We start from the raw sequence: 25,196 nt of genomic DNA on the forward strand, positions 1-25,196 counted from the left end.
GAAGGATGCAGATCTCTTTTTGTGGCGAAAGTGACTTCTCTTCTTTCCGTAGAAAGAATGCGCCTTGAGAAGTCTCCTCCTGGCTAGGGAGGTGGCTGACTCTCTGGACCTAGTCTCGCTAAGTCGAGAGGACAGCAGAGCCTGGAGCGGCTCTGAGGTCGAGTTCATAGTACCTGACGAAGGTCAGGGGCGAGGACCAACCCGCAGCATTGCAGATGTCCTGGATGGGGACACCTGCTGTCAGAGCTTTCGAGGCGGATAGACCTCGAGTGGAGTGAGCCTTGAGTCCCAGGGGAGATGGGATACCAGAGGACTCGTAAGCAGTAGATATGGCATCGATGATCCATCTACTAATAGTAGGCTTTGCAGCCGGGCCCCCCCTCTTTGGGGGGCCGTAACAGACGAACAGTTGTTCTGTTCTACGCCACGTGGCAGCTCTGTGGACGTAGGCATCTAAGGCTCTGACTGGGCACATGTAATTGAACTTCCTGTGATTCGGCTCCACGAATGGAGGAGGATAAAACGCTTGTAGCGTTACAGGCTGTGGTACTAGGGAGGGGACCTTCGGGATGTACCCGACTCTAGGGTAAAGAAAGGCCTTGGTCATCCCTGGAGCAAACTCTAAATGAGAAGGGGCCACCGAAAGGGCCTGCAGGTCCCCAACTCTCTTGAGAGAGGTGAGAGCTAACAGAAGTGCTGTCTTAATGGTAAGCATGCGATCCGTGATCTCCTCTATTGGCTCAAATGGAGGCTTACATAGAGCATCTAGCACCACAGCTAGGTCCCATGTAGGAACCCTCGGTTTCACTCGAGGCCTCAACCTGAGTGCACCGCGGAGGAAACGAATGACCAAGGGATCTCGGCCCACTGAGAGACCACCTTGAGGGGCGTGGTAGGCACTTATAGCCGCCACGTAAACTTTCAGGGTGGAGTGAGCTAGCCCTGCGGAAAGGCGAGATTGTAGAAACTCCAGGACTGTACCAACCGGGCAGTTAACTGGGTCTAAGTGGTGCTCCTGGCACCATCTCACAAACAAGTTCCATTTAAGGCCATAAAGTTTCCTCGTAGAGGGAGCTCTGGATTGGAGAAGGGTCTCAACAACCTCGGTTGAGAGACCCGCTCCTATGAGTTGTGCCCCCTCAGGGGCCACACCCATAACCTCCACTTCTCTGGGTGGGGGTGGCAGATTGCGCCCCCGGCCTGAGATAGGAGGTCCCTCCTGACAGGAATCTCCCATGGAGAGCCATCGAGGAGAGATATTAGGTCCGAGAACCACACTCGGGCCGGCCAGTACGGGGCTACGAGTAGCAGCCGTACTTGAAACCGACGGACCCGTTCCAGAACTCCCGGGAGCAGAGCGATCGGGGGAAAGGCGTACAGACGAAGCCTCGGCCACGTCTGTACCATGGCATCCAGCCCCAGTGGAGCTGGAGGAACTAGAGAGTACCAGAGGGGACATTGCGATGTCTCTCGAGTCGCGAAAAGGTCCACCTGTGCCTGACCAAACACTCTCCAGATCTGCTTCACCACCTCTGGGTGAAGCATCCATTCCCCGTGCCTCGGCCCCTGCCTCGACAGGACGTCTGCTCCTACATTCAGATGTCCAGGAATATGGACTGCTCTCAGGGAGAGGAGTTTTCCTTGAGACCACAGGAGGATCCGGTACGCCAACTTGAATAAGGGGCGTGAGCGGACACCTCCTTGATGGTTTATGTAATAAACTACCGCGGTGCTGTCTGTACGGACCAGCACATGACGGTTCCTTAGGTCTGGAAGAAAACTCCTCAGGGCCTGGAACACAGCCAACATCTCTAGGCGATTTATGTGCCATGAGAGGTGGTGAGTGCTCCACAGGCCTTGGGCTGAGCGGCCACTCATGACCGCTCCCCATCCGGTAAGGGACGCATCTGTTGCTAGCGTGACGCGGCGGCAAGGTGCCCCCAGAACCGGACCCTGAGAGAGAAACCAGGGTTTCTTCCACATGGCCAAGGCACGTAGGCAGCGCCGCGTGACCTTGATCTTGCGGAATGGGTTTCCCCTCGGGGAGAACCCCCTGGTTTTGAGCCACCACTGCAGTGGTCTCATATGCAGCAGTTCAAAAGGTATTACGTTGGAAGCGGCTGCCATAAGACCTAACAGTACTTGGAACTGTTTGACAGTGAGTGACTGGCCTAGCTTGACTGTGAGCATTCTGAACTTCAGTTTTCTGACTGAGCGGTTTAGAAGCCTGAGATCTAAGATGGGCCGAAGCCCCCCATCCTTCTTCGGAACAATGAAGTACCGGCTGTAGAACCCGGATTCCCTGTCTTGAGGAGGGACCACCTCGATGGCCTCCTTCCTCAGAAGAGTTTCTACTTCCTGTTCCATTACCAGATCCTGCTCGGGGCTTACTAATGTTGGAAATACCCCGCTGAAAGGTGGCGGCTTGGTGCCGAACTGAATAGCGTAACCTTTCTCTACAGTACGCAGGACCCACGTAGAAACATTTGGCAGTAGTTTCCACGCTGCCAGAAAGTTTACTAAGGGAACCAGCCTCTCGAGACTGGTGTCTGGATTTATCTGAGGAACTAATTCGGAAGCCTGTAACAGAGAACTGGCAGGGAGTTCCTGAACTAGCTCCTCTGAAGACCCCCGCGGGGGCTGCGAACTCTCCAGGGCCGCTGCGTTCCCGGGCGGCGCTAGAGAATGACGTTCGCGGGAGACTGCCGCGCCCTGTAACACTGGCAGGGTTAGCTGACCAATCTCCTGAGGGCCCCGAGGGGGTTTGAATCCCGCACCTTTGGGTACGGTGCAAACCCCTCGAGAGGGGCTGCCCTCAACGGCCCTGAGCCACAACCGTCAGGGCCGTTTAGCCGAGGACCTCTTTGACTGAAGGACGACCCTCAGGTCGGGCTTCTTCTCAGAGGCCCTCGGCTTAGAGCGCTGCCGTCCCCGCCCTCTAGGCCTGGCCGGAGGGGCACGGGTGGCAACGCTCTGTTTTTGTGCCTCACGATACGAGGAGCTCGTACACGGCTGGGGCTGCTCCCGTCCAGCAGCCCCAGAGGAGTAGACTCGGCGAGGGAGGAAGGTCCTGAACGCCGCTGCCTGCTTGCGGGCCTCCTGGTGCCTGGCGACAACTGTGTCAACCGAGGCACCGAAGAGGCCAGAGGGTTGCAGGGGGCGTCCAGGAGCGTGACCCTGTCCTTATCTTTTACTTCGGACAGGGTCAGCCAGAGATGCCTCTCCGCGGCCACCAGGGCTGCCATAGACCGCCCCACAGCGCGGGCGGTCTCCTTGGTGGCGCGGAGAGCGAGATCTGCTGTACGTCGCATCTCTGACACGTTAACTTCCTCACCATCGCTCAACTCCTTCAGCAGGTCGGCTTGGTACGCTTGAAGGATTGCCATTGTGTGAAGGCATGTACCAGCCTGACCTGCCGCCGTGTACGCCTTGCCCATCAAGCCGGATGTAACTTTGAGTGGCTTAGTGGGCAAGGGCGGAGCCTTCAAGGACGACGCCGAGCCGGGTGAGAGATAGCCCGCAAGCGTCTGCTCAACCCGTGTCATCGTCCTGTAACCGCACTCCTCCGCACCCCCCACGTTTCCATAATTTTCGGAGGGGTTAAACAGGCGGAAGGAGTACGGCTTCTCCCACGATCTAGAGAGTTCTTTATGTAGATCGGGGAAGAAGGGAAGACTCCGCTTAGGGGGTGCTGACTTTGTCCGCAGGAAGCGATCATCCAATCTGCTTCGCTGCGGCTCATAAGATCTTTGTTCTTCCGCGGGCCAAGAGATGTTAAGCTTGGCTACCGCGTTAGTCAGCACCTCCAGTTTTTTGAGGTTGCTTTGAAGTCATCACTCAAATAAAAGTGTACCAAACTGGGTACAAAAACAGCAATGACTTTTAGACAGAGACAGACACAGAGCGCTCTCGCTGAATGACAAAAGCTGCCGCCGGCTTCAAACGCACGTGCTTTATACTTCCTGGTCGATGACGTCACCGCGCCTGTGACGTCACCCCCGTCGTTCATTGGTTGTAGACATGATTCAGAGTGCTGCCCGCCAATGGCGTTCCCCATAGCGTTCCATGATGCGGCTCGAGTTCCCGGAAGGGAACTATATATTTTTTACAGTTTTTTGAGGAATAAAATCTTGTACAAAATCAAGCAAATTATATATGAACAAAACTCTGTAAAAACCTTCAGGATATAGACAGGAATAAAAATGTAAAGTTTGGTGTGTGTAAGTGCTACTGAAGTGGAGATTTATGGCTCAGTGTAGGAGAAAAACTCATTTAGAGAAAACGGCCTTTAAAAATATGGATTGTAATTGAAATCTATTGACACAAATAGATAAAGTGCTATAAAAGAGACACTTAACAGTGTCTTTTGGATGTTTTCTTTCCTCTAGTCTGAAAAAACACTTCTTAAACTTCTTAAATCCTAAACTTGACAGATGCATGGAAAAAAAATTGTCTTTTCGTCTACAGTGTCTCCCCTTAATTTAATGTTGCTTTTGTTTTTACAGAATTAGAGGTCAAATAATGTAGAGGTAAGTTGAACCACTGTGTACATAATTTTGTATACACATATTTTTGATCCAGATCAACTTAAAATAGACACAACTGACACAGTAACTTTATGCAGAAAATATACTTTGACATGCAAAATGGCACATGAAACTACTTGCACCTCCAATCTCAGTTATACAACGGTAAATCTTTTATAACAGTAACCTGCACTGCTCCTGAAGTACTTGGCGTTACTCAACTTACCTGCTCATCTTATTTTACTTTTCCACAGTGTCAAATTTTCAGATAACTCCCTCCATTATGATCTCATTGTGAACGCCCCACAGTGCCTGTGCAAGCATCACCTGAATGAATAACAGTCATGTAGTGAATGTTAACACCCATGTTGTCCTGACAGTCCGTGGCTTGGACTTGTCGATGCAATCATCTCCCATTCATTTGCTAATGTCATGACAACAAGATAAACATTTGCTAGTGGAAGTTTTGTTAGGTGTGTACCTGCTGATTTACTTCTGTCTCCCTCTGTCCTCTGTGCAACAATACCCGTATTATTGTTCTGTTTAGGACACTCAGATCGGCTTTACAGGTTTCTATCATAAGTCATTCTGTATCAGGAATACCTGGCATGCAGTCAGATACTATGTACTGTTCTCACGATGTCAAACGTCTGATGACTTTCACCTACAACCATGTTATCACCTGTTGTGAAAGGTGTGACTACTGATGGGAGTGTGATGTGAAGAGACAAAGAAAGTTCTTGTTCTCTGGCTGCCAGCTCTCACTGTAATAATGCACTCAAATGTATCATCCACGTGCTGTGAGTAAACCTGCAGGGCTTTGTTGAGAGACTTTTTATAGTGAAATCCGTTTGGCTAACAAACAAGGATGTCCCTAGGGGGACAGACGGTTGTCTTTATAGTCTCTCTCTATTTTGGCTGTGGTTATTGAGGTTGATTTGTGGCATAATATAGAAAGTGATTCTATATATAGATATAGATTTCTCTATATAGACCCTGTTCAAAATTTGTGGTCTCTAAGGAAACTTACAGACAAGATAATTTACATACAAGGCAGCTTTTTTTGATCAAAAATATGGTAATATGTGAACTTGTTGTGTACTTACAGTGTACCAATCTAAGAAAGTTCTGTAATATGAGGTAACTACATGGAGTAGGGTTAGGTTCAGGGTTAGTACCTAGTTATCACCTAGTTATTGTAATTACTATAATAAGTACATAGTATGTACATAAGGAAGAGGACTATAAAATAAAGTGCTACCAAAATATAATACAAAAATTGTAATATTAGATTTAGTGTCATGTAATCTTTCGGAAATCACTCTAATATCCTGCTTTTTTTCCTGTGGAAACCATGACACACTTCTCAAGGGTTATTTTTTGGTAATATTATAAATGTCTTTACTGTCCCTTTTAATCAACTGAATGCATCTCTTACTGTTCCCAAACTTTTTTCCAGTAAAATTTATATACAGTTGCAATCGAAAATATTCAACCCCCAGAGACTGCAGTACTTTACTAATACAAGCTTTTCTGAAGATCTAGGTCTTTATAAAAATTGCATCTTCAACAGTTTACTGGCATATTAAAAGTGATAATGTCATAATATAATGTAATGTTTTTGAATTATAGGATTTTTTTAAAAAACACAGCTATGTCATAATTATTCACCCCCTATTCAACATTGCTATTTTGAAGTGACTTATTTTTATGGTGGGGAACAAAATTGTCTTAAAACATAATTAAGCCTTTATAAACTCTATTTAAAAAAAAACAGAATTAGCTTTTGCTAATGCAGCTCCTACACCAGCCTGGTCTCATTGTTTCTAGGTATTTATATGTAACGTTTAGAGGCACAAAACGTACAATTTAGACGTATTTTTAGCTAAAAACGTAAGTAAATGTACGTTTTGTAGAACCACATTTTACGTAAAATACATACAAATTATCATGACATCACGTTGGTTACACATATACATACATTTAGCCCATCCATGTGCTGAAGTTGAGTAGCAAATATGCTAAAGTTAACAGAGCTCTCAAAAAAGCTATAGTAGAAATAGTTTTATCATATTAGAAAGTCTAAGACTACAGGAAGATTTCCAAGGCATTAAAAGTTCCTAGAGACACTGCTGACAGCCATATTCATTTGTTTAAAATGTGTTGTAGCAGAAAACCTTTGAGGATGTTGAACAAAAAAGCACAATATCATAAAATGTTTGATCAGAACAACCAGAAAACCCTGCAATGTACAGCCAAAGACTTGCAAGATGACCCAACGAAAGGAGGAAAAACATTTCAATTCTGAGTGTAAGATTGAGGCAAGAAGAGGCAATACCAAGAAGAACAAAAAGGGCAACTTGAACATGCTAACATTTATTTAAATAGACCTGTGGAGATCTAGAAGAATGTTTTATGGGGTGATGTGACTAAACTGGAACTTTTTAAGCAGAAGAACACCATCTCCATTGTTAAACATGGAGGTAGGCCAGAACTGTTATGGGGGTGTTTTACTGTAGCAGGAAGTAGAAATCATGATCGTATGAAGGACATCATGGATTCTTTGAAGTATCAGGTTATTTTAGCAAGAATTGTGATACCTCTAGTGCAAAGACTGAAGCTAATGATCAATGGGCTTTCCTGCAGGACAATCATCCCAAAGTATACATCCAAATCTACTTATGAATTTGAAGAAAGCAGTGTCAAAATAAAAACCAAAAATTATCAGTGATCTGAAAGCTTTTTCAGGCGAGAAAATGGCCAAGACTACAGTAGAGAAGCTTCTAAGCACTTCCAAGCAGCGTTTATTTGTGGTTTTAAGGAATAAAAGAATCTGCACCAAATTTGACTTTGGGGGGGTTGAATAATTTTGAACATGAACGTTTAGAGTCAATTTAATTTTTTTTTATTATTCATTAACTTCCGTTCTCAGAATTACTCAAATGCACGTCGTGCCTAACAACGCCCCTTAGCTGTTATAAATTCACTGTAAACCACGACTTCTTGGGGCTTATTGCTCTAATACCAAATTACAGGTTATGCAGTCCTATTGTGAATATCTTAGCATTTACAATGCATGTCCTCCACCCCTGTCACTATCAATAGGTTCATATTATGCGCTTTAATTTACTATAGTTTATGCTACAGGCACAATAGATAACTACAGTTGTACTTTTATTAAGGCCCTTCCTTATTTAATTGTGTTTTAAAAACCGCAGCTGCTGCCATTATAAAACAAATTGTTTCCTTTAGGGTGTATATATAAAATAGCACAATATGTTAGATTCAAGACAAACCAGTCCAAATCTAAGTCCAATCACCTCTATCAGAATATTAAGCTTAAACTGGTACAGTAGTTGTATTTGGGTTAGGTTACACTGTATTTCAATATTGTATTTTGTCCACTTTGGACATTCTAAACACAACTATGTAACTTTGCAACTATGTCAACTAACTCGTTAAGTTAAGTAACTCTCATTAGAGTATTAGTAGACTGTTAGACGGCATCAACTAACTCTCATAGGCCTATTCTTTTGCAACAACATGTCAACTAACTAACTAGTGTTAGTAGATTGTTAGATGGTTAGGTTAGATGGTTAGATGGTATGGTTATTCTAACAACCAACTTAACCACCTGAAGCTGATTAGACCAGTTGATGTAGATGGTTTGTCAACACCAATTTTAAGGTGACCATACTAGCTCTTTTTCCTAAACATTTCCTGACCAGGATTTCTAAATCTGGGTTTTGCCTTTTTTTTATGCTACTGTTATACATAGCTGCCAAAGGTAATGACTCAAAAAGAGGTTTGATTAATAAAGTACAAGCATTGTACAGATTATAACCTTATCTAAAGGCTTTTTAGGCAAAGAATGGGCCAAGTTTGCAGTAGAGAGGTGACAGAAGCTTCTAAGCACGTCCAAGCAGCGTTTATTGGTGGTTTTAAAGAATAAAAGATTTTGCACCAAATTTGACTTTTGGAGGTTGAATAATTTTGAACATGTAAGTTTTGAGTCAATTAGATTTTTTTTCCATTATTCATCAACTTACGTTCTCAGAATGACTCAAATGTGTATTACTAAACTTTCTCTAATAATGTACTGATGCCTTTGTTGAATTGTCCAGGGCAGGATTTCTAAATTGCCAGGTTTTGCCTTTTTTATGGTATTGTTTTCATAGCTACCAAAGGTAATGACTGAAAAAGAGGTTTGAATAATAAAGTGCAAGCATTGTAAACAATACTTTGTTTTAAACAAAGCATTGTTTTAATTTTGATGATTATAACTGACAACTAATGAAAACCCCAAATTCAGTATCCCTATATTAAATTAGAATATTACTTAAGACTAATACAAAGAAAGGATTTTTAGAAATCTTGGCCAACTGAGAGGAGAATGAACATGAAAAGTATGAGCATGTACAGTACTCAATACTTAGTTGGGGCTCCTTTTGCCTGAATTACTGCAGCAATGCGACGTGGCATAGAGTCGATCAGTCTGTGGCACTGCTCAGGTATTATGAGAGCCCAGTTTGCTCTGATAGTGGCCTTCAGCTTTTCTGCATTGTTGGGTCTGACATATCGCATCTTCCTCTTCACAATACCCCATAGATTTTCTATGGGGTTAAGGTCAGGCGAGTTTGCTGGCCAATTAAGAACAAGGATACCATGGTCTTTAAAACAAGGTAGTGGTAGCTTTGGCACTGTGTGCAGGTGCCAAGTCCTGTTGGAAAATGAAATCTGCATCTCCATAAAGTTGGTCAGCAGCAGAAAGCATCAAGTGCTCTAAAACGTCCTGGTATACAGCTGCGTTGACCTTGGACCTCAAAAAAAAACACAGTGGACCAACACCAGCAGATGACATGGCACCCCAAACCATCACTGACTGTGAAAACTTACACTGGACCTCAAGCAACGTGGATTCTGTGCCTCTCCTCTCTTCCTCCAGACTCTGGGACCCTGATTTCCAAAGGAAATGCAAAATTTACTTTCATCAGTGAACATAACTTTGGACCACTCAGCAGCAGTCCAGTCCTTTTTGTCTTTGGCCTAGGCGAGACACTTCTGACGCTGTCTGTTGGTCAAGAGTGGCTTGACACAAGGAATGCGGCAGCTGAAACCCATGTCTTGCGTACATCTGTGCGTAGTGGTTCTTGAAGCACTGACTCCAGCTGCAGTCCACTCTTTGTGAATCTCCCCAACATTTTTAAATGGATTTGGTTTCACAGTTCTCTCCAGGGTGCGGTTATCCCTATTGCTTGTACGCTTTTTTCTACCACATCTTTTCTTTCCCTTCACCTCTCTATTAATGTGCTTAGACACAGAACTCTGTGAACAGCCAGCCTCTTTTGCAATGACCTTTTGTGTCTTGCCCTCCTTGTGCAAGGTGCCAATGGTCGTCTTTTGGACAACTGTCAAATCAGCAGTCTTCCCCATGATTGTGTAACCATAGAACTAGACTGAGAGACCATTTAAAGGCCTTTGCAGGTGTTTTGAGTTAATTAGCTGGTTAGAGTGTGGCACCAGGTGTCTTCAATACTAAATCTTTTCACAATATTCTAATTTTCTGAGATACTGAATTTGGATTTTCATTAGTTGTCAGTTATAATCATCAAAATGAAAAGAAATAAACACTTGAAATAAATCAGTCTGTGTGGAATGAATGTATACATTATACAAGTTTCACTTCTTGAATTGAATTAGAGTAATAAATACACTTTTTGAAGATATTATATGGCCAGCACCTGTACATAATGTATGAGGACTGTAGAAAGCATACCAGTCGGTGTATGACATTATAGTAACGAGTCACAGTTCATTCGCAAGAGTCAGCTTCTTATGCTTTTGAAATGCTCTCGCAGTATTTTGATGTCATACACTTACATTTGAACACATTTGACATCAATAGGAAAACCCATGCTATGCTGCTTAACATGTTCCAGTTACTACCATACCATCTGAACCCAAAAAGCCTCTCTCTTCATTGATTGCAATTTGCAAAGTATTCTGAACAATGAAAATGAATTTTCCAGCACATTCCATCTAGCTAGTGTTTGATTTTAAATTGTTCAAAAGGACACAAAATTAATGACTGTCACATAGCATCACCTGGTGGTTAAACACCTCTACTGTGGCATCAGGCACACCAGAAAACACGGCCACTGCCACACACCTACTCTGATTCACACACATTTCACACCATATTCTGTGTTGTATACAAGCACCTCCTTCTGTTTGCAAACTTGAGATTGTTTTTTGCTTTTATTTATTAGTTTTTGTGTTTCATCCAAACACACCTATTGAGCTGCACCCACTTTAAATTATAATGAATCATGCAACACCTCAAGTTTACACTAGTCTACGGTCAATGATCTGTGTCTGTTCACATTGTTCTAGATGTGTCATGTTTTTTTTTTCTGCTGACACCTATTTAAAGCAATGGTTCAGCTAAACATTATTTACACAAACCTGACTTAACATCCTTCTGTGATATACGAAAAATGTAGACCCCCCCCACACACATTTTGAACTGCACTGTCTTTATTTGAAATAGAAAACAATTGTACTTTTTTTATTTTAAGCACTCTGGGGGAGGTGTTTGTTCTTCAGAGATCTTAAAATTGTGAAATAAGTAAAATTGTTCAAATAAAACTGTAAAATTGTAAAAATAAGTTTAATAATTGCCAAAATGTACATTTAAAACTTTTTTGTTTGTTTGTTTGTTTGTTTTGTACAATTTGTCTTTTCAAGTCTTTTCAAGTCTAGCTCTATGTGATGAAGAAACCAAACTGCATTTGTCAGCATTTCTGTCCCACAAAGAGTCAAGAGTTTGTAATGACATGAGGGTGACAAAAAATATATATAATATATTTTAATAACCAACAATCAGTGTTGGGGAGTAACTAGTTACATGTAACAGAATTACATAATTTGATTACAAAATAAATGTAACTGCAATCTGTCATGCTAATTCTGAAACTTTAATTTTCTATTTGGATTTATGCATATGCTTTATTTTTTAAGATTAACTGTTTTTTTCCTAGGCATTGTTGAATTCCAGTGTTGTTTGTCATAGCTAAGCAAAGATTTCATTTACATAGCTATGAAATTACATCTTATGATTTTAATCTGTATTTAACCTTAGAATGATCTCAAAGTGAAAAGTGGTTTTAAAGTCTGATTTTGTGGCGGCTGTGGTTTAAAATGTAATTATTATAATCTTAATTACAGTAATGAAGGATTTTGAAAGTCTGACAGTAATCATTGCTGAGTACTGCTCTAAGATTAACCCTGTCTGCTTTAACTGTTTGAAAATTATTAACAGCTGAAAACATTCATTAGAAATGTTGAAAAGTAATCAAATGTAATATGTAATACAAAGTAAATGAAAAAGTTACACTACTTATTACATTTTAAATAGGCTAATTTGTAATCTGTAACCTATTACATTTCCAAAGTAGCCAACAATGTCATTACAAAATCATTGGTAGTATTTCTAAGCATAACACTGAAGCTCAGCTGCTGCTGAAAATTTTTAATTTTCTTGCTCAGGTTATGGGTGAACACTCTTTAAAGCTCATTATGGATACAGTACAACATATTTTTTACAGTGTCAAGCTGGATAAATCAAAAGTCTCCACTATGCTGAAGTGTAGACATCTTTTCAGTCATCTAAATCTTATCTCTTTACGCTGTCATAGGAGTGTACCTGCGCCCTCATTACATAAGATACGTCAAGATGAGATGATACTGTATACTCCAGAATGCTGCTTTACCAGATATATATAACCGTCCATGTAAAAGGATTTTTTTTCTTTTGGATAGAGAATGATGAAAGGGAAAAGGGGGTTGGTTTGTCACACTGCATGTTTGTACTGAAAATTATAACCTACATAATTGTCTTATAACTAGATAAATAACAGAAAAGAAAGATGGACATTTAGTCACTTTTGGAAACACATTAGTAAAGAAGGAGATAGAAGAGTCAACCAATGTGCTCAGTTACATGAGATGAAAATATTTAAGTTGTTATCAGTTTGAACATCATGAACTTTTGGTGTGAAACCACACATTCGACACACCCTGCTCGTAAAAAAACACACTTGCTTGTTTACCTTTTGAACCTATAGTGTTTGTGGGCAATTAGGTTTTTGCCATATTTCACATTTGTAATTTAAAAGTGAGGTTAGCACTGCTTTTTACCCTTGGTTATGAAACACTGTGGGGTTTTTTGCAGTTTTTACTCCACATTGAGATGTCAAAGTGTGAAACGATGCGGTGTTAGAATGTTACGACTAAATGGTTAACAACCGACAGTCAAAGGCGTGCCTTGTATAGAGTGTTTTCATGACATGTCATTCATTGACCATATTGGTGGCACTGAGCGTAAACAATGCCACTGAACCGAATGAAACTCGCATATTTTAATGATTACTGCTACTGAAAATGATCAATTATTGTCATGTTTTGGGCTGTACTTATTGGTCGGACCAGGACAAAATATTTGGAGTACTATAGACTGCTGAAAGTTACAAATCAAGGAGAAGAGTGTAAAAAACTGTCTGCGGAACAAAAGGCGTTTGTGGTTGGCCAAACTGAACCAGGAATTCCAGGGCAAAAATCTTGACAACATTCGTGTTTGTTCTTATCATTTACGGTAGATAAAATATAGGCCAATATCTTAATTAATACTGCTTGAAAGTATCTTTACCACCTATTAACTTTAGTTTGTCAAAATATTGCCCTTTCCTGCTTACTAAGTCCTTCTCTATATGATTTAGCAGCATCCACACATTTTTTAGACAGCATAAATTAGCAGAACAACATATTCAGTAATACATTAACCATGCAATCAATGCTGTTGTTTACATCGGAGTATCTCTAATATGGTAACTGACTAAATTACTAAACCATACCTTAATAGTCCAATGAAAATTCCATTCAGCAATGCTAGAGCTGTTCATCCAATCAATGAAACTTAAACATATAATAACTATGATTTCAAGTGTGAAAAGTCAAAGACAAATGCCATATCTGCCACCATTAAAAAATTGCCTTGCATTTGTAGTTAAAAGTTGTAATATGATCTGAGGATGATTTACAAGGAGATAACTTTCGGTTTAAATGGCCTACCTTTAGTGGTAAGAGGAATTGTGTTTATTTGTCTCAGTTAGTGAACACAAATACTAAACAATATACATCACCCTTTTTATTTTTTAATTTATGTAAAAGTTCTCCTGCAAATGTAAAAACTTAGTATTCTATACAAGACTTGGCTTAAAAAATGTTATATTGCCATTTTAGTTCTATAATCTTCAATTTCAGTCATTCACTGATTCAGTCAGCCACGATAGGGATCTAGTGTGTTGACATTCAACAAGACCTTTGACCATGTGTTACGCCTGGGTGTGTTCATTTAAAAAAGAAAACATTTCGGTTTCAGATTAATGGAAATGTTATGATTAGAATTCTTGATAATTCAGTCTAGGACAAGAAATGCCACATTTTGACTTTAAAGGGCATAAAAAATGTTGATGTTCGGGTTCTAGAGGACAAGGGTTCATACTCACCTGTTCCTTGAAAAGCCAAACGTCCACTCCCCTCCCTCATCCTGGGCAGGTATTTAAAGATTTTTCTGAATCTGACAAAGTCACAGCCAAGCATTTGCTTTCGTGTCTTGTCTCCCACTTCCATGCTCAAGAATTTATCCAGGACGTCAGTATGTCTTACCCTTCATCCAGGACCCTCAGTGTATATGGAGGAGCCGGTGGCAGAGGAACCAGGATCTCCTCTTCACCAAGGGGCTTCAACCTAGCTGATGGTTTAGACCCATCAGTTGATGAGAAGGCCACCATGCAGAATTTGAACAACCGCCTGGCCAACTATCTAGAGAAGGTGCGCTCACTGGAGAAGGCCAACGCTGAGCTGGAGAAGAAGATCAGAGAGTGGTATGAAAGTCGCCCTGATTTTACATTTGACCACACCATGTTCCTGGACACCATCAAGGACCTGAGGAACAAGGTAAGTGACAAAATGACAAAAGCACATAACAAAATCACTAAAAAAAGAAGATCTAAATATGAATAAATAACAATAAGTAAGAAATAATTGACGATGCGCCATTAAATTCTTAGTAAACAATGCACATCCTAGGTGGTGGTACGGCCACGGTGCGAAGCGGAGCATTATTATTATAATACTGAAGATGCCCTCGGCTGCCCCTGGTGAAAAACCAGCCTGGTTTTAGCTGGTCATAGTTGGTGAGCAGGCTGGTCTTAGAGGGATTTTGGCCACTTTCCCAGCCTGGGAATCCACCAGCTAAAACCAGCTACTTCCAGCTTAAACCAGCTAAGACCAGCCAACCAGCCTAGGCTGGTTTTAGCTGTTTTTTTCAGCAGGGGCAGCACTGCCAGATTTTTTTTTAACTAAAAAAGCACCCTTGTCAACTTTTTCTTGTCAAAAAAGACGCCGAGTGTGAACACGCCCTAATAATTCAACAGACCGAAGTGAATTATTCTGCTTATACTACGGTTACCACACCTCAAGACATCGATCAGATGATATATTTTAAGGCATTCGTCTGGGTTTTGTCCTTAAAACTCTATGGTGAGTAGGATTAATTTCTTACGCAGCTCAGCCAATGCCTCCGTTGCTAATTCCAAAACGTAATTTTAGACCTAACAACATCTGAGCCGTTGAATGCAGTTAACGAAATAATGAAGTTTTTAGACAGACAGACAAGCAGACAGGCAGACAGGCGGACAACAGACAGATGGAAACAGAGAAAGAGAGACCCTGCGTCCCAATGTTCATACTATCCATCCTAAATAGTATGTGAAACCAAAAGCATAGTATGCTGAAAAGAGTATGCTAAAAGTTCCTGGATGGTCTACTATTTCAGGTCGATTTTTTAAGTGCGGATCCGTGCACACTCTAATGGCTAATATTGGCCACAGTCTGTTGCGCTTTGGCAAAGGATTCTGTCCAGAACTACAAACACGAATAAAACACATTAAAAAAACTACAAGCATGGCGGAAGTGCACGACCTGCGGTTAGGTAGAGATGTTTAGAAAAATTTTAAATTACTAATAATCAACATTAACCCGGTAAAAAAAATATATATATAATGTTATCTGTGTTATATTTCATCTGCAACAGCAATGTGAACTTTTATAAACAACCATTTGTTCATTAACTTTTAAATGCATCATCATGCAGAAAATATGAGTTTTCATAAGGCAGATCAATGTGCTACTTCTTTTCTCTCCAATAAGATAGGACGTTAAATAAAGTTAAATGTGGAGGATGTTAATTAACTGTGACAAGATGATTGACAGGCCAGTTTAAGACGCAGTTGTGTGACGTGTTAGTATGACCCAAAGCTTGCCTACTCTTCTACTACACACTCAAAAGTGTGTATTATTTCTTCACCAAAAGAGTACATACAGTAAGGGCATAGTATAAGTAGGGACATTGGGACGCAGCAAGAGAGAGAGAGAAAGAGAGAGAGCTCGTGAATTACCTCTCTCAGTCTGTGCATCTCTTAAAAGTTATCAGTAGTAGAGTCACTACTGATAGAGAAATTTTAAGTTCATTTTCTTCAGGAACAGCGGCGGTATTTCCTCGCTTGTGAGAAATGCCACATAATTTTTAAGTTGTTAATCGTTAGAGCAGTGCTAACAACATTAGCGCGTATGTTACTGTGTGTGCGTCTGTAAGGGAGAGAGAGTGGGATAAATAGAGTATGTGCTTTCCGTTCATAATAAAACGTAATTGTGTGAACGTGGAAATAATCTGTCGTTTTTATCCTGTTGATTACTGTATTTATTTGTTTGGACAGCGTCGTTATGGGTTTTAGTTATTTTGCTGTTTAAGCCTGTAAGGACCTTTGAAATAACTGAAACCACATGGCGAAGTGATACAGACATGTAATGCGGTCAAGAGCTGCCTGGAACTATGTTCGCCATGCATTTCCCTGAAAATAATGCACACCTTAGAACGTTCGTCAGCCAATAATGCTAAAGTAACAAGTTCAAGTGGCTTTATTGGCATGACATTTGTGTTACAGTATTGCCAGAGCATTTTAAATGTGTACAATACAGAGTTTAATTACATCATCAAGGTAATAAAAGTAACACTGACGACAGAACAAACACTTACTTGCTTGTGGCATTTTTATTTATTTTAGCTCTTAGTTTATATACATATATCCACTGATTGACAAGTATGCGATAGCATCTAGACAAATATATGTTAAAAAACAGACTGAACAAGTTTTGTTGTCAGATTTGGCTTTGGTTCCACATTCTGTGGCTGTACTCAATTCCACAGAAATTAAAATGGCTTCAGGTGCCAGAATGTTTATTGTGCAATAGACTTTTTTCCTCTCATTTGGAATTAAGTGTTCTGAGGGCGTATTTTCTATAACCTTCTAAATATTCTGACATCATTGGCACTTGTTGTTTGTGTATAACCATCTGTATGATACAACAAATTTTCCTTTTCTAACTGGCAGATTCAACTGGCTTCCCAAGACAACGCCACATTAATCCTGTCTGCGGACAATGGCAAACTGGCTGCTGATGACTTCAAGCTAAAGTGAGAACGTGAACTTTTATGTATTGCAATTGATTTAATTGGTCATTAGAAGATCATTAATTCTATAATTGGTCATTAGAAGATCATTAATTCCATGAACCATCGCCTCAGGTATGAAAATGAGCTGGCCATGCGTAGGGCCGTTGAAGCCGACATCACCAGTCTGAGGAAACTTCTGGATGAGTTTAGCCTCAGGCGGTCGGATCTGGAGATGCAGATTGAGGCTTTGAATGAGGAGCTCATCATAATGAAGAGAAACCACGAGGAGGTACGATATATGACACATATTTCCTATTTTTGCCTCACTGAGCAGTCTTCAGTGTGGTTATAGGCTACGCCTGTGCTGTCTTTGTGGTTTATCTTGTTTAAAAACTCATTTAATTTAATTAAACTGGATAGAACTGTAAATTGGTGTTAGTTTAACAGTATATTATTGTATATTCTAAAAGATTCTAGCTTGTACACAGCGGTGAAATCACCATGACAGGATTTCTATTTAGGGCAATGCCCATGAGACCGGTCATTCAGATATTCCACCCACAAACTGATTCCTGTTTTACACAAACCTGTTATATAATCACAAGTAGCCTAATCTGGAAACGTTTACACCGCACTGTATACGGTAAATATTACCATGGTGATGTGGTATAGTGATGTCATTCAGACTCTGTTCTAAAACATTTCTTAGATATATTTTCAGTAACACTACCAGTCAAAAGTTTTTGAACAGTAAGACGTTTAATGTTTTCAAAGAAGTCTGTTCTGCTCACCAAGCCTGCACTTATTTGATCTAAAATACAGCAAAAGCAATGATATTGTGAAATAGTTTTACTATTTAAAATAACAGCTTTCTATTTGAATATATTTTAAAATATGTTTTTTTTTTCTGTAATCAAAGCTACATTTTCAGCATCCTTACTCCGGTTTTCAGTATCAGAAATCCTTTAGAAATCATTCTAATATGCTGATTTTTGCTGTTTAAGAAACATTATTTATTATTGTTAATACCACAATTCAAAATAGTTGAGTACTTTTTTTTAGAATTCTTTGATAAATAGAAAGATCCAAATATAAGAATTTATCTAAAACAAAAATCTTTTGTAACATTATACACTATACCATTCAAAAGCTTGGAGTCAGTATAATGTTTACAGAAATTATAGAAATGATTAGTTTTATTTAGCAAGGATGCTTTAAATTGATCAAAAGTGATGATAAGGCCATTTATAATGTTACAGAAGATTTCTATTTCAGAAAAATGCTGTTCTTCTGAACTTTCTATTAATCTAAGAAACCTATAATAAATGTTTTTTGAGCAGCAAATCAGAATATTCAAATTATTTCTGAAGGATCATGTGACTGACTAAAAAATATGCATTGAAATCACAGGAATAAATTCAATTCTAAAAAATATACAGTAGAAAACAGTTGTCGTAAATAGTAAAAAATATTTCAAAATTTCACAGTTTTTACTGTACTTTGGATCAAATAAATGCAGGCTTGGCGAGCAGAAGAGACTTCTTTAAAAAAACATTTAAAATGTTACTGTTTAAAAACTTTTGACTGGTAGTGTAGACCTATGCTAGCTGGTTAGCCTACTAGCTTAGCATATACAACAAGATACAGTACTTCACTATCATTATTTATCCTAATTACTACCACTGCTACAAACGAATGACTGTTTTCCATATCTAGCAGTGTTTTTGAACTTCATGCTTCCCTTTTGCGATCCAGTAGGATTATCAACTTCTAATGAAAATTAATGACTTCCTGTTGCTTTGTCACGGCAAATCACCGTCAGTGTGAACGTCCAGACAAAGTTTCTGCAGGGAGACTGTCCCTAGAAGTCCATTGTGCTGTTCTGTGCCAACATTGGAGGGACAAGTTAAGGATTCTGCTTGTGTTTTATACTTTCTGAATGGCCCATTTAATTCAAAAGCAAAGATGTGGATCTCCTCTCAGTGTGAGATTCCACCACTCCTCACATTCCAACCCTTCCACAAACAGACGAGCACACACCCTGGTACTCACTGAATACAACACAGCTCTTAAAACCTGTGAAATATAAAGACCTGTAAATGATATCCAGATATAAGTTTACCTTATATTGAACAGTGATACACAAACTTCAAAACGTTTCAGTTGCATACCAAAAATGTGACCCTTCACTACAAAACCAGTCTTAAGTAGCACGGATATATTTGTAAAATCATTAGGATATTAAATAAAGATCATGTTCCATGAAGTTATTTTGTAAATTTCCTACCATAAATTTAAATAAAATGCATTGCTAAAAACTTCATTTGGACAACTTTAAATGCGATTTTCTCAATATTTAGATTTTTTGATTGTATCTCGGCCTTTCAAATAGTTGTATATCTTGACCCTTATGACTGGTTTTGTGGTCCAGGGTCACACATATATTAAAACACTGATATAAAAGAGTGATAATGTATGCACAGGAGTTATACTCATGTTAACCAATGCTATTTGTATCTAATTTAAGGGGAGACACTGCAGGCAAAAAGGCTGTTTTTTCGTGCACCTATCAAGTTTGAGATTTTGGGCTTTTTTGTGTTTCATAAAAGTCATAAAAAATACATACAAAAAGCACTGTTAAGTGTTTCTTTTATAGCACTTTATCTATTTGTGTCAATAGATTGCAATTACAATGCATATTTTTAAAGGCCATTTTCTCAAAATTAGTTTTTTTCTCTTACACTGAGCCATAAATCTCCACTTCAGTAACACTTACACACACCAACCTTAAAATTTGTATTCCTGTCTATATCCTGAAGGTTTTTACAGAGGGATTTGTTTACATGTAATTTGCTTGATTTTATACATTTTATTGCCCAAAAAATTGTAAAAAAAAAAAAAAAATTGTGTTTCCTGTACGTTTTTTTTCTGAATTATGGCGTGACGAAATGAGACAAAATTCCCTCTGTAAAACTTTTGACTCTAATATGTCAAAAAAAAATTAAACAAGAATTTTGAAACTGACTTCATCCAGTGTTTAGATATTTGATTAAATAATGGCTCATTTGCATATTTAAACCTAACATTTTAGAAAACTTGTAATACAATTTTTTTGCAATTATCAATGTAATCAATCAACTGGGTAAGTAAGGCCATAACTATTAGTTTGTTTGTTTTTACCCTATTTACCTGCAGTGTCTTGCCTTAAAATATAAATACTTTTGTCATTACTGCATAATATGATCATTTTAATGCATCTTTGCTGGAAAAAAGTATGTGAAAACCATAGTGAAACTAAACCACAGTGATCCTGAGCTTTGAAACAGTAGTGAATGTTTTCTTAACTGATTGTGGGTGGAAGAAAAATTAGTTAATATCTTTTGTTTTGAGGTTTTTTTCATCTTAAAACAATTGAAAGACAAATTCTGATGTTGATAGGTTACTGTAGCTGCCCATAATCGGCCATTTCAGCGATAACAGTTTCCACATCAGAAAAACAGAGGGGTCATTAAGAGTGTTCCTTCCTTTTTCCTTTTTCTTTTGTTCTTCTGTGGCTCTGCTGGGGGATTTTCCGTTCCATTACATCATTTTAAACTAAACAGTATTATCGCTGGGCCTCTTGGGTTTATGAAAGGGCCATCATTCACGCATAAACACACTTAAGAAGACTTTTCGAACTTTTCTAAGTGCTAAGGTTTTTTATAATAAACGGAAGTGCACAAAACCTAATTTTTCTACTGAAACCGTCCAGACATGTTTGAGATTAAATCACTAGGCTCATCGCACCGCTCCCACATTTTTTATTCTTTACAAATCTACAATTAGATGATTAATCCCACGTCAGTATCATTATACAATCCATCTTCGTCTCTGTGCTAGATCAGGCATTTTCTGATGTTGGTTTTTTTTTTCACAGGAGATGTCTCTGGCAAGCGCTGAGGCTGGAGGTCAGGTTAACGTTTGTGTGGATGCAGCGCCCTCTATGGACCTCAACCAGGCCATGACTGAGATCAGACAACATTATGAGACTGTGACTGAGAAAAACCGTAAAGAACTGGAGTCCTGGTATGAGAAAAAGGTGAAGTTAAAACCACACATACTTTTATAATTGAATACTATTATTTTTGATATCTTGAAAACGACATTTCTATCTTTAAAATGTAAATATGGCAGAGTATAATGATTTGCATTTGAGATTCCAGCTTTAATCACATGGACTTCCGTCGCTCACGTGTGAACACAATTCTTTTATAGTGGGATGCATGTGATGTTATAGTTGTTTTTGATTTTGTTAACTGCAGATCGCCACAGTGCAACAGGAGGTGGTCACACATAATGAAGACCTTCAGCACAGCAGAACAGAGCTGAAGGAGTTGACAAACGCCTTGCAGAGACTACAGATTGAACTGCAAACCCATCAGAGCATGGTAAACCTGTACACCCTTTACAATAAGCCATTTATTTATATTGCAAAACTCGCTTTTCTATGCTTTCATCACCTCATTGAGTTGTAGGATAAAAGGGAAGAAGCAATGCACTATAATTTCAAAGTCTGTGGCAACATGTCTAGGCAGAAACTGTTGTGCCAGGCTGTTTTTTCTTTCTGTCCGTGAGCTTCAGCCTCACCCCTTCTAGTTCACCAACCAGCGCTCTGCCAGCTTTAGGACTTTAAAAGCAGTCAGGGAAAATGTGCTGTAATTTCCTCTGCTTACATTTGTGGAAGAACAAGAGATAGACTGTTTAAACAGGAGATAGTGTCTCAAACGTGTGGGTCATTAGCACTGTTTCCATTTAACGCTGCCCTACTGCACCAAATAGCATTGTGCACAGTAAAGTATGTATTATTAAATAATTATTGTAAGTAAGTAAACAAACAAGTATTATATAAATATATGAAGTGTATTCAAGCTATATAAATATATGAAGCATTTTCACTGGCCACAATTTTGTTGTTGGGAAATGAAGTTTTATATATTTAAAGTTGACTATGGCATACTAAAATTTGCATACATTGATTTCCATGCCATTTTTGCGTATAAAGGTCAGTCTTTGTGTTTGTGTCATCTTTCCTATCAAATTATACTTTTATTATTAATTTCAGTTAATATAATAAAACACAATAGAGCTGTTAGCAAATAAAATTAACATAACTCAACAAACCAACATTTATTCAGACACTTTTACCATTTCTCACATTATCACACTACACAGTGAGTCTATACAGTTAGCATAATGTTAGCTCTAAACTGCGGGATCATGCTAGTTTTTCAAAATTGTCGGGCTGGGGTGATTTGTGCCAAAGGGGCAGGGGTAAGTTGTGCCAGTGGGATGTTAAGTAATAGTCTGGATTTAGACCATCTAGACCAGGGCTGCCCAACCCTGTTCCTGGAGATCTACCTACAGTACCTGCAGACTTTAGTTCCAGTCCTGCTCCCACACAGCTGTCTGTGCTTATCACATGCTACCTAAGAGATTAATTAGCTGGTTCAGGGGTGTTTGATTAGGGTTTGAGCTGAACTTTGTAGGATGGTAGATCTCCAGGAACAGGGTTGGGCATCCCTGATCTAGACTTACATACAGAGAGAGATAATCTGTATAAGGAGATGAGCGTGCCTCATTAGTGTTTGATTTACCTGCCGTTTGTTAGTTTTTTAAGTGGCTTAATCACAATCGGATGTTCAGAAATGTTCAATAATAAGTCACTTTTTTATTAAATGTTACATGATTGACCGACAGTCTTCTAATTATTTACAAATATCATATATTGTATATTTGAGTTTTTTTTAGTTTTCTGAAAAAGTAGAAAATATGACATGCCAATAGTTTAAAAGGGTAATGATATCTAAACTTTAAATTAGTCATTTTTTATTGAATTTGTCTTGATTTTATATAGCATTACAGTTCATGAAATTAAAATGTTCTTTTTTACTTAAATAATCACTGGCACAATTTACCCCGATGTATTCCCCCCAAAGGCACAACTTGCCCCCGGTGCGGGGTAAGTTGTGCCTTTGGGGAGAATACATCGGGGTAAATTACACGAGACCACTTTTTTTCTGAAAGCTATAATTCTGAATCAGTTTATTTCAGATCCAAAGTTATTGTTCCCAGGGATGCACCACATCCTGAAATATATGTACATACTTAAATTGGGGGGATTACTGTCATGGCTTCACTATAAAGTCAATTTGAGTAAAAACTGGCACAACTCACCCCACTCTCCCCTATTCACTATAGTTTAGAAAATGGTAGTAAAATGTGACAATAACTCAAGAGTTAAACTGTGTGAGAACAAATTCATCTTGATAACCTCAGATAACATTGATAGAAAGGTATGTAACAAAACATGGTCAGGTCAATGGCTCAAATCAAATTTTCGGTCTGGTAGTCCACTGTATGAATAATTTTTGGGCATATAATGTCACAGTTTACTTTATTTTGCTATCCTCACTGTCATAAATGAACTATACTGCCCTCCAAAGGCAAAGTGCAGTAACTACGCAAACACTGAAACTGAGAAAAATGCCTTTAAAATTTTTACACCAGCTAGTCAAACATGTTGAAACTCTTGTTTCTCTGAAACAGGACACAATTTAACCAGGCTACTTTGCCACAAGACAAAACAGTTGTCACAAAGTCCATTTTAAGCCTCAACTCAATTTTGACCAAATATGTAGTTACTGCGCTTTGCCGTTGGAGGGCAGTATAGTGTCCTGCACCTAATAGTAAAAAAAAAAAAAAAAAAAAACATCAAAAATGATATCTGATGTCTGAATAATATTTGACTGTAGATGTAGGCCACCAGTAGGAGGCAGCAAGTAACTGTCTTAAGAAGTGAGTCATTGAGTGATTCATTCAAATGATTCTTTCAGACAGCTAAGCTTAATAGGTTATTGAATCATTCGATTCACCCAGTTCATTCAAAACACTGAATCAATCAGTAACAAAACACAGCTGGCGCTGTTGCTCAGAGAAGCGCTTCTGGGCTGTGATCTTTGTTTGGAACTATTTTTGTAAGCAAATTTTCAAAAACAGTCAACATTAACAATATTATGTCTAAAACGTAAGTCACTTAATATTAACTACTGATCTGAACTCTTGTATAGAATCAAAATTTGCAGTTGTATTGTCAGATTTGCAGTTGTACTGGTTTTCAGGGAAAACTGCACTGTCTTGGTCGTGTCATGTTGCTTTACTAGGCTATATATATATATATATATATATATATATATATATATATATATATATATATATATATATATGTGTGTGTGTAATGCCTATATAATGCCTGTACACAGAAATCAGCCCTTGATGGTGAACTGGAGGAAACACAGGCCCAATATGGAGATGAGTTGGCTAGGCTTCAGGCAACTGTCACCAACCTGGAGGACAAGCTCAGTCAATTTCATGCTAACATTGGCAACAACAAACGAGAGTACGAAACACTCTTGGACGTCAAGACCAGACTGGAGCGTGAGATTGCAGAGTACAGGAGACTACTGGATGGAGATGAGAAGTGATGCTCATGAAATTATTTTTTTGAATTGAATATCTTGTATTAAATAATTGATTATCGAATTGAATTACTAACACCAACTCTCTCTCTCTCCCTCTGTTTTTACAGGGAACACCACAACAGTAAGTGACTGTTTTACAGTAAACAATATATTTTGTGTATTATTATGTTATAGTGCATTGCTAATTAAACATCTCCCATTGTCTGTTTGTAGAAATTGTCACCAAAACTATCACAGTGGTGGAGACCTTCGTGGACGGGAAGATTGCGGGCAGCAGCGAGAGTGTGAATGTTAATGAGAAAAATGACTAATCTGTTCAAAAACACACTTCAGCTGAGGACATCACATGTTTTACTAATTCATTCTGTTCAAAACCTCTGTATTGCACACTTACACAGTTAATGAAGCAATTGAAAGTTTGCTTGTGTTAGATTATGAACATGATTATCTGAATGTGAATTTGTTTTTGTTTGTTGTTTTTTTTGGGGGGGGGGGGGGTTCATATGCCTGATGTACTAAAAGCACAAATCTTAAAATGTATCATTAAACAGTAAACAGATTTAACATGAGACAAAGCAC

The 25,196-nt window shown here is 39.1% G+C and overlaps 1 protein-coding gene across 1 annotated transcript; it reads left to right on the forward strand.

Annotated features, from left to right (window-relative positions):
• Positions 1-14,243: 14,243 nt before the first annotated feature.
• Positions 14,244-25,099, forward strand: krt98 (keratin 98). Its single transcript, XM_073825468.1, has 8 exons — positions 14,244-14,543; positions 17,039-17,121; positions 17,233-17,389; positions 21,017-21,178; positions 21,402-21,527; positions 24,399-24,616; positions 24,725-24,738; positions 24,831-25,099. The coding sequence occupies exons 1-8, from the start codon at positions 14,244-14,246 to the stop codon at positions 24,926-24,928; spliced, it is 1,158 nt and encodes a 385-aa protein (XP_073681569.1). The 3' UTR covers positions 24,929-25,099.
• The last annotated feature ends 97 nt before the right edge of the window (positions 25,100-25,196 follow it).

Source organism: Garra rufa, chromosome 20 (genome assembly GCF_049309525.1).
Source record: "Garra rufa chromosome 20, GarRuf1.0, whole genome shotgun sequence".
NCBI lineage: Eukaryota > Metazoa > Chordata > Actinopteri > Cypriniformes > Cyprinidae > Garra > Garra rufa.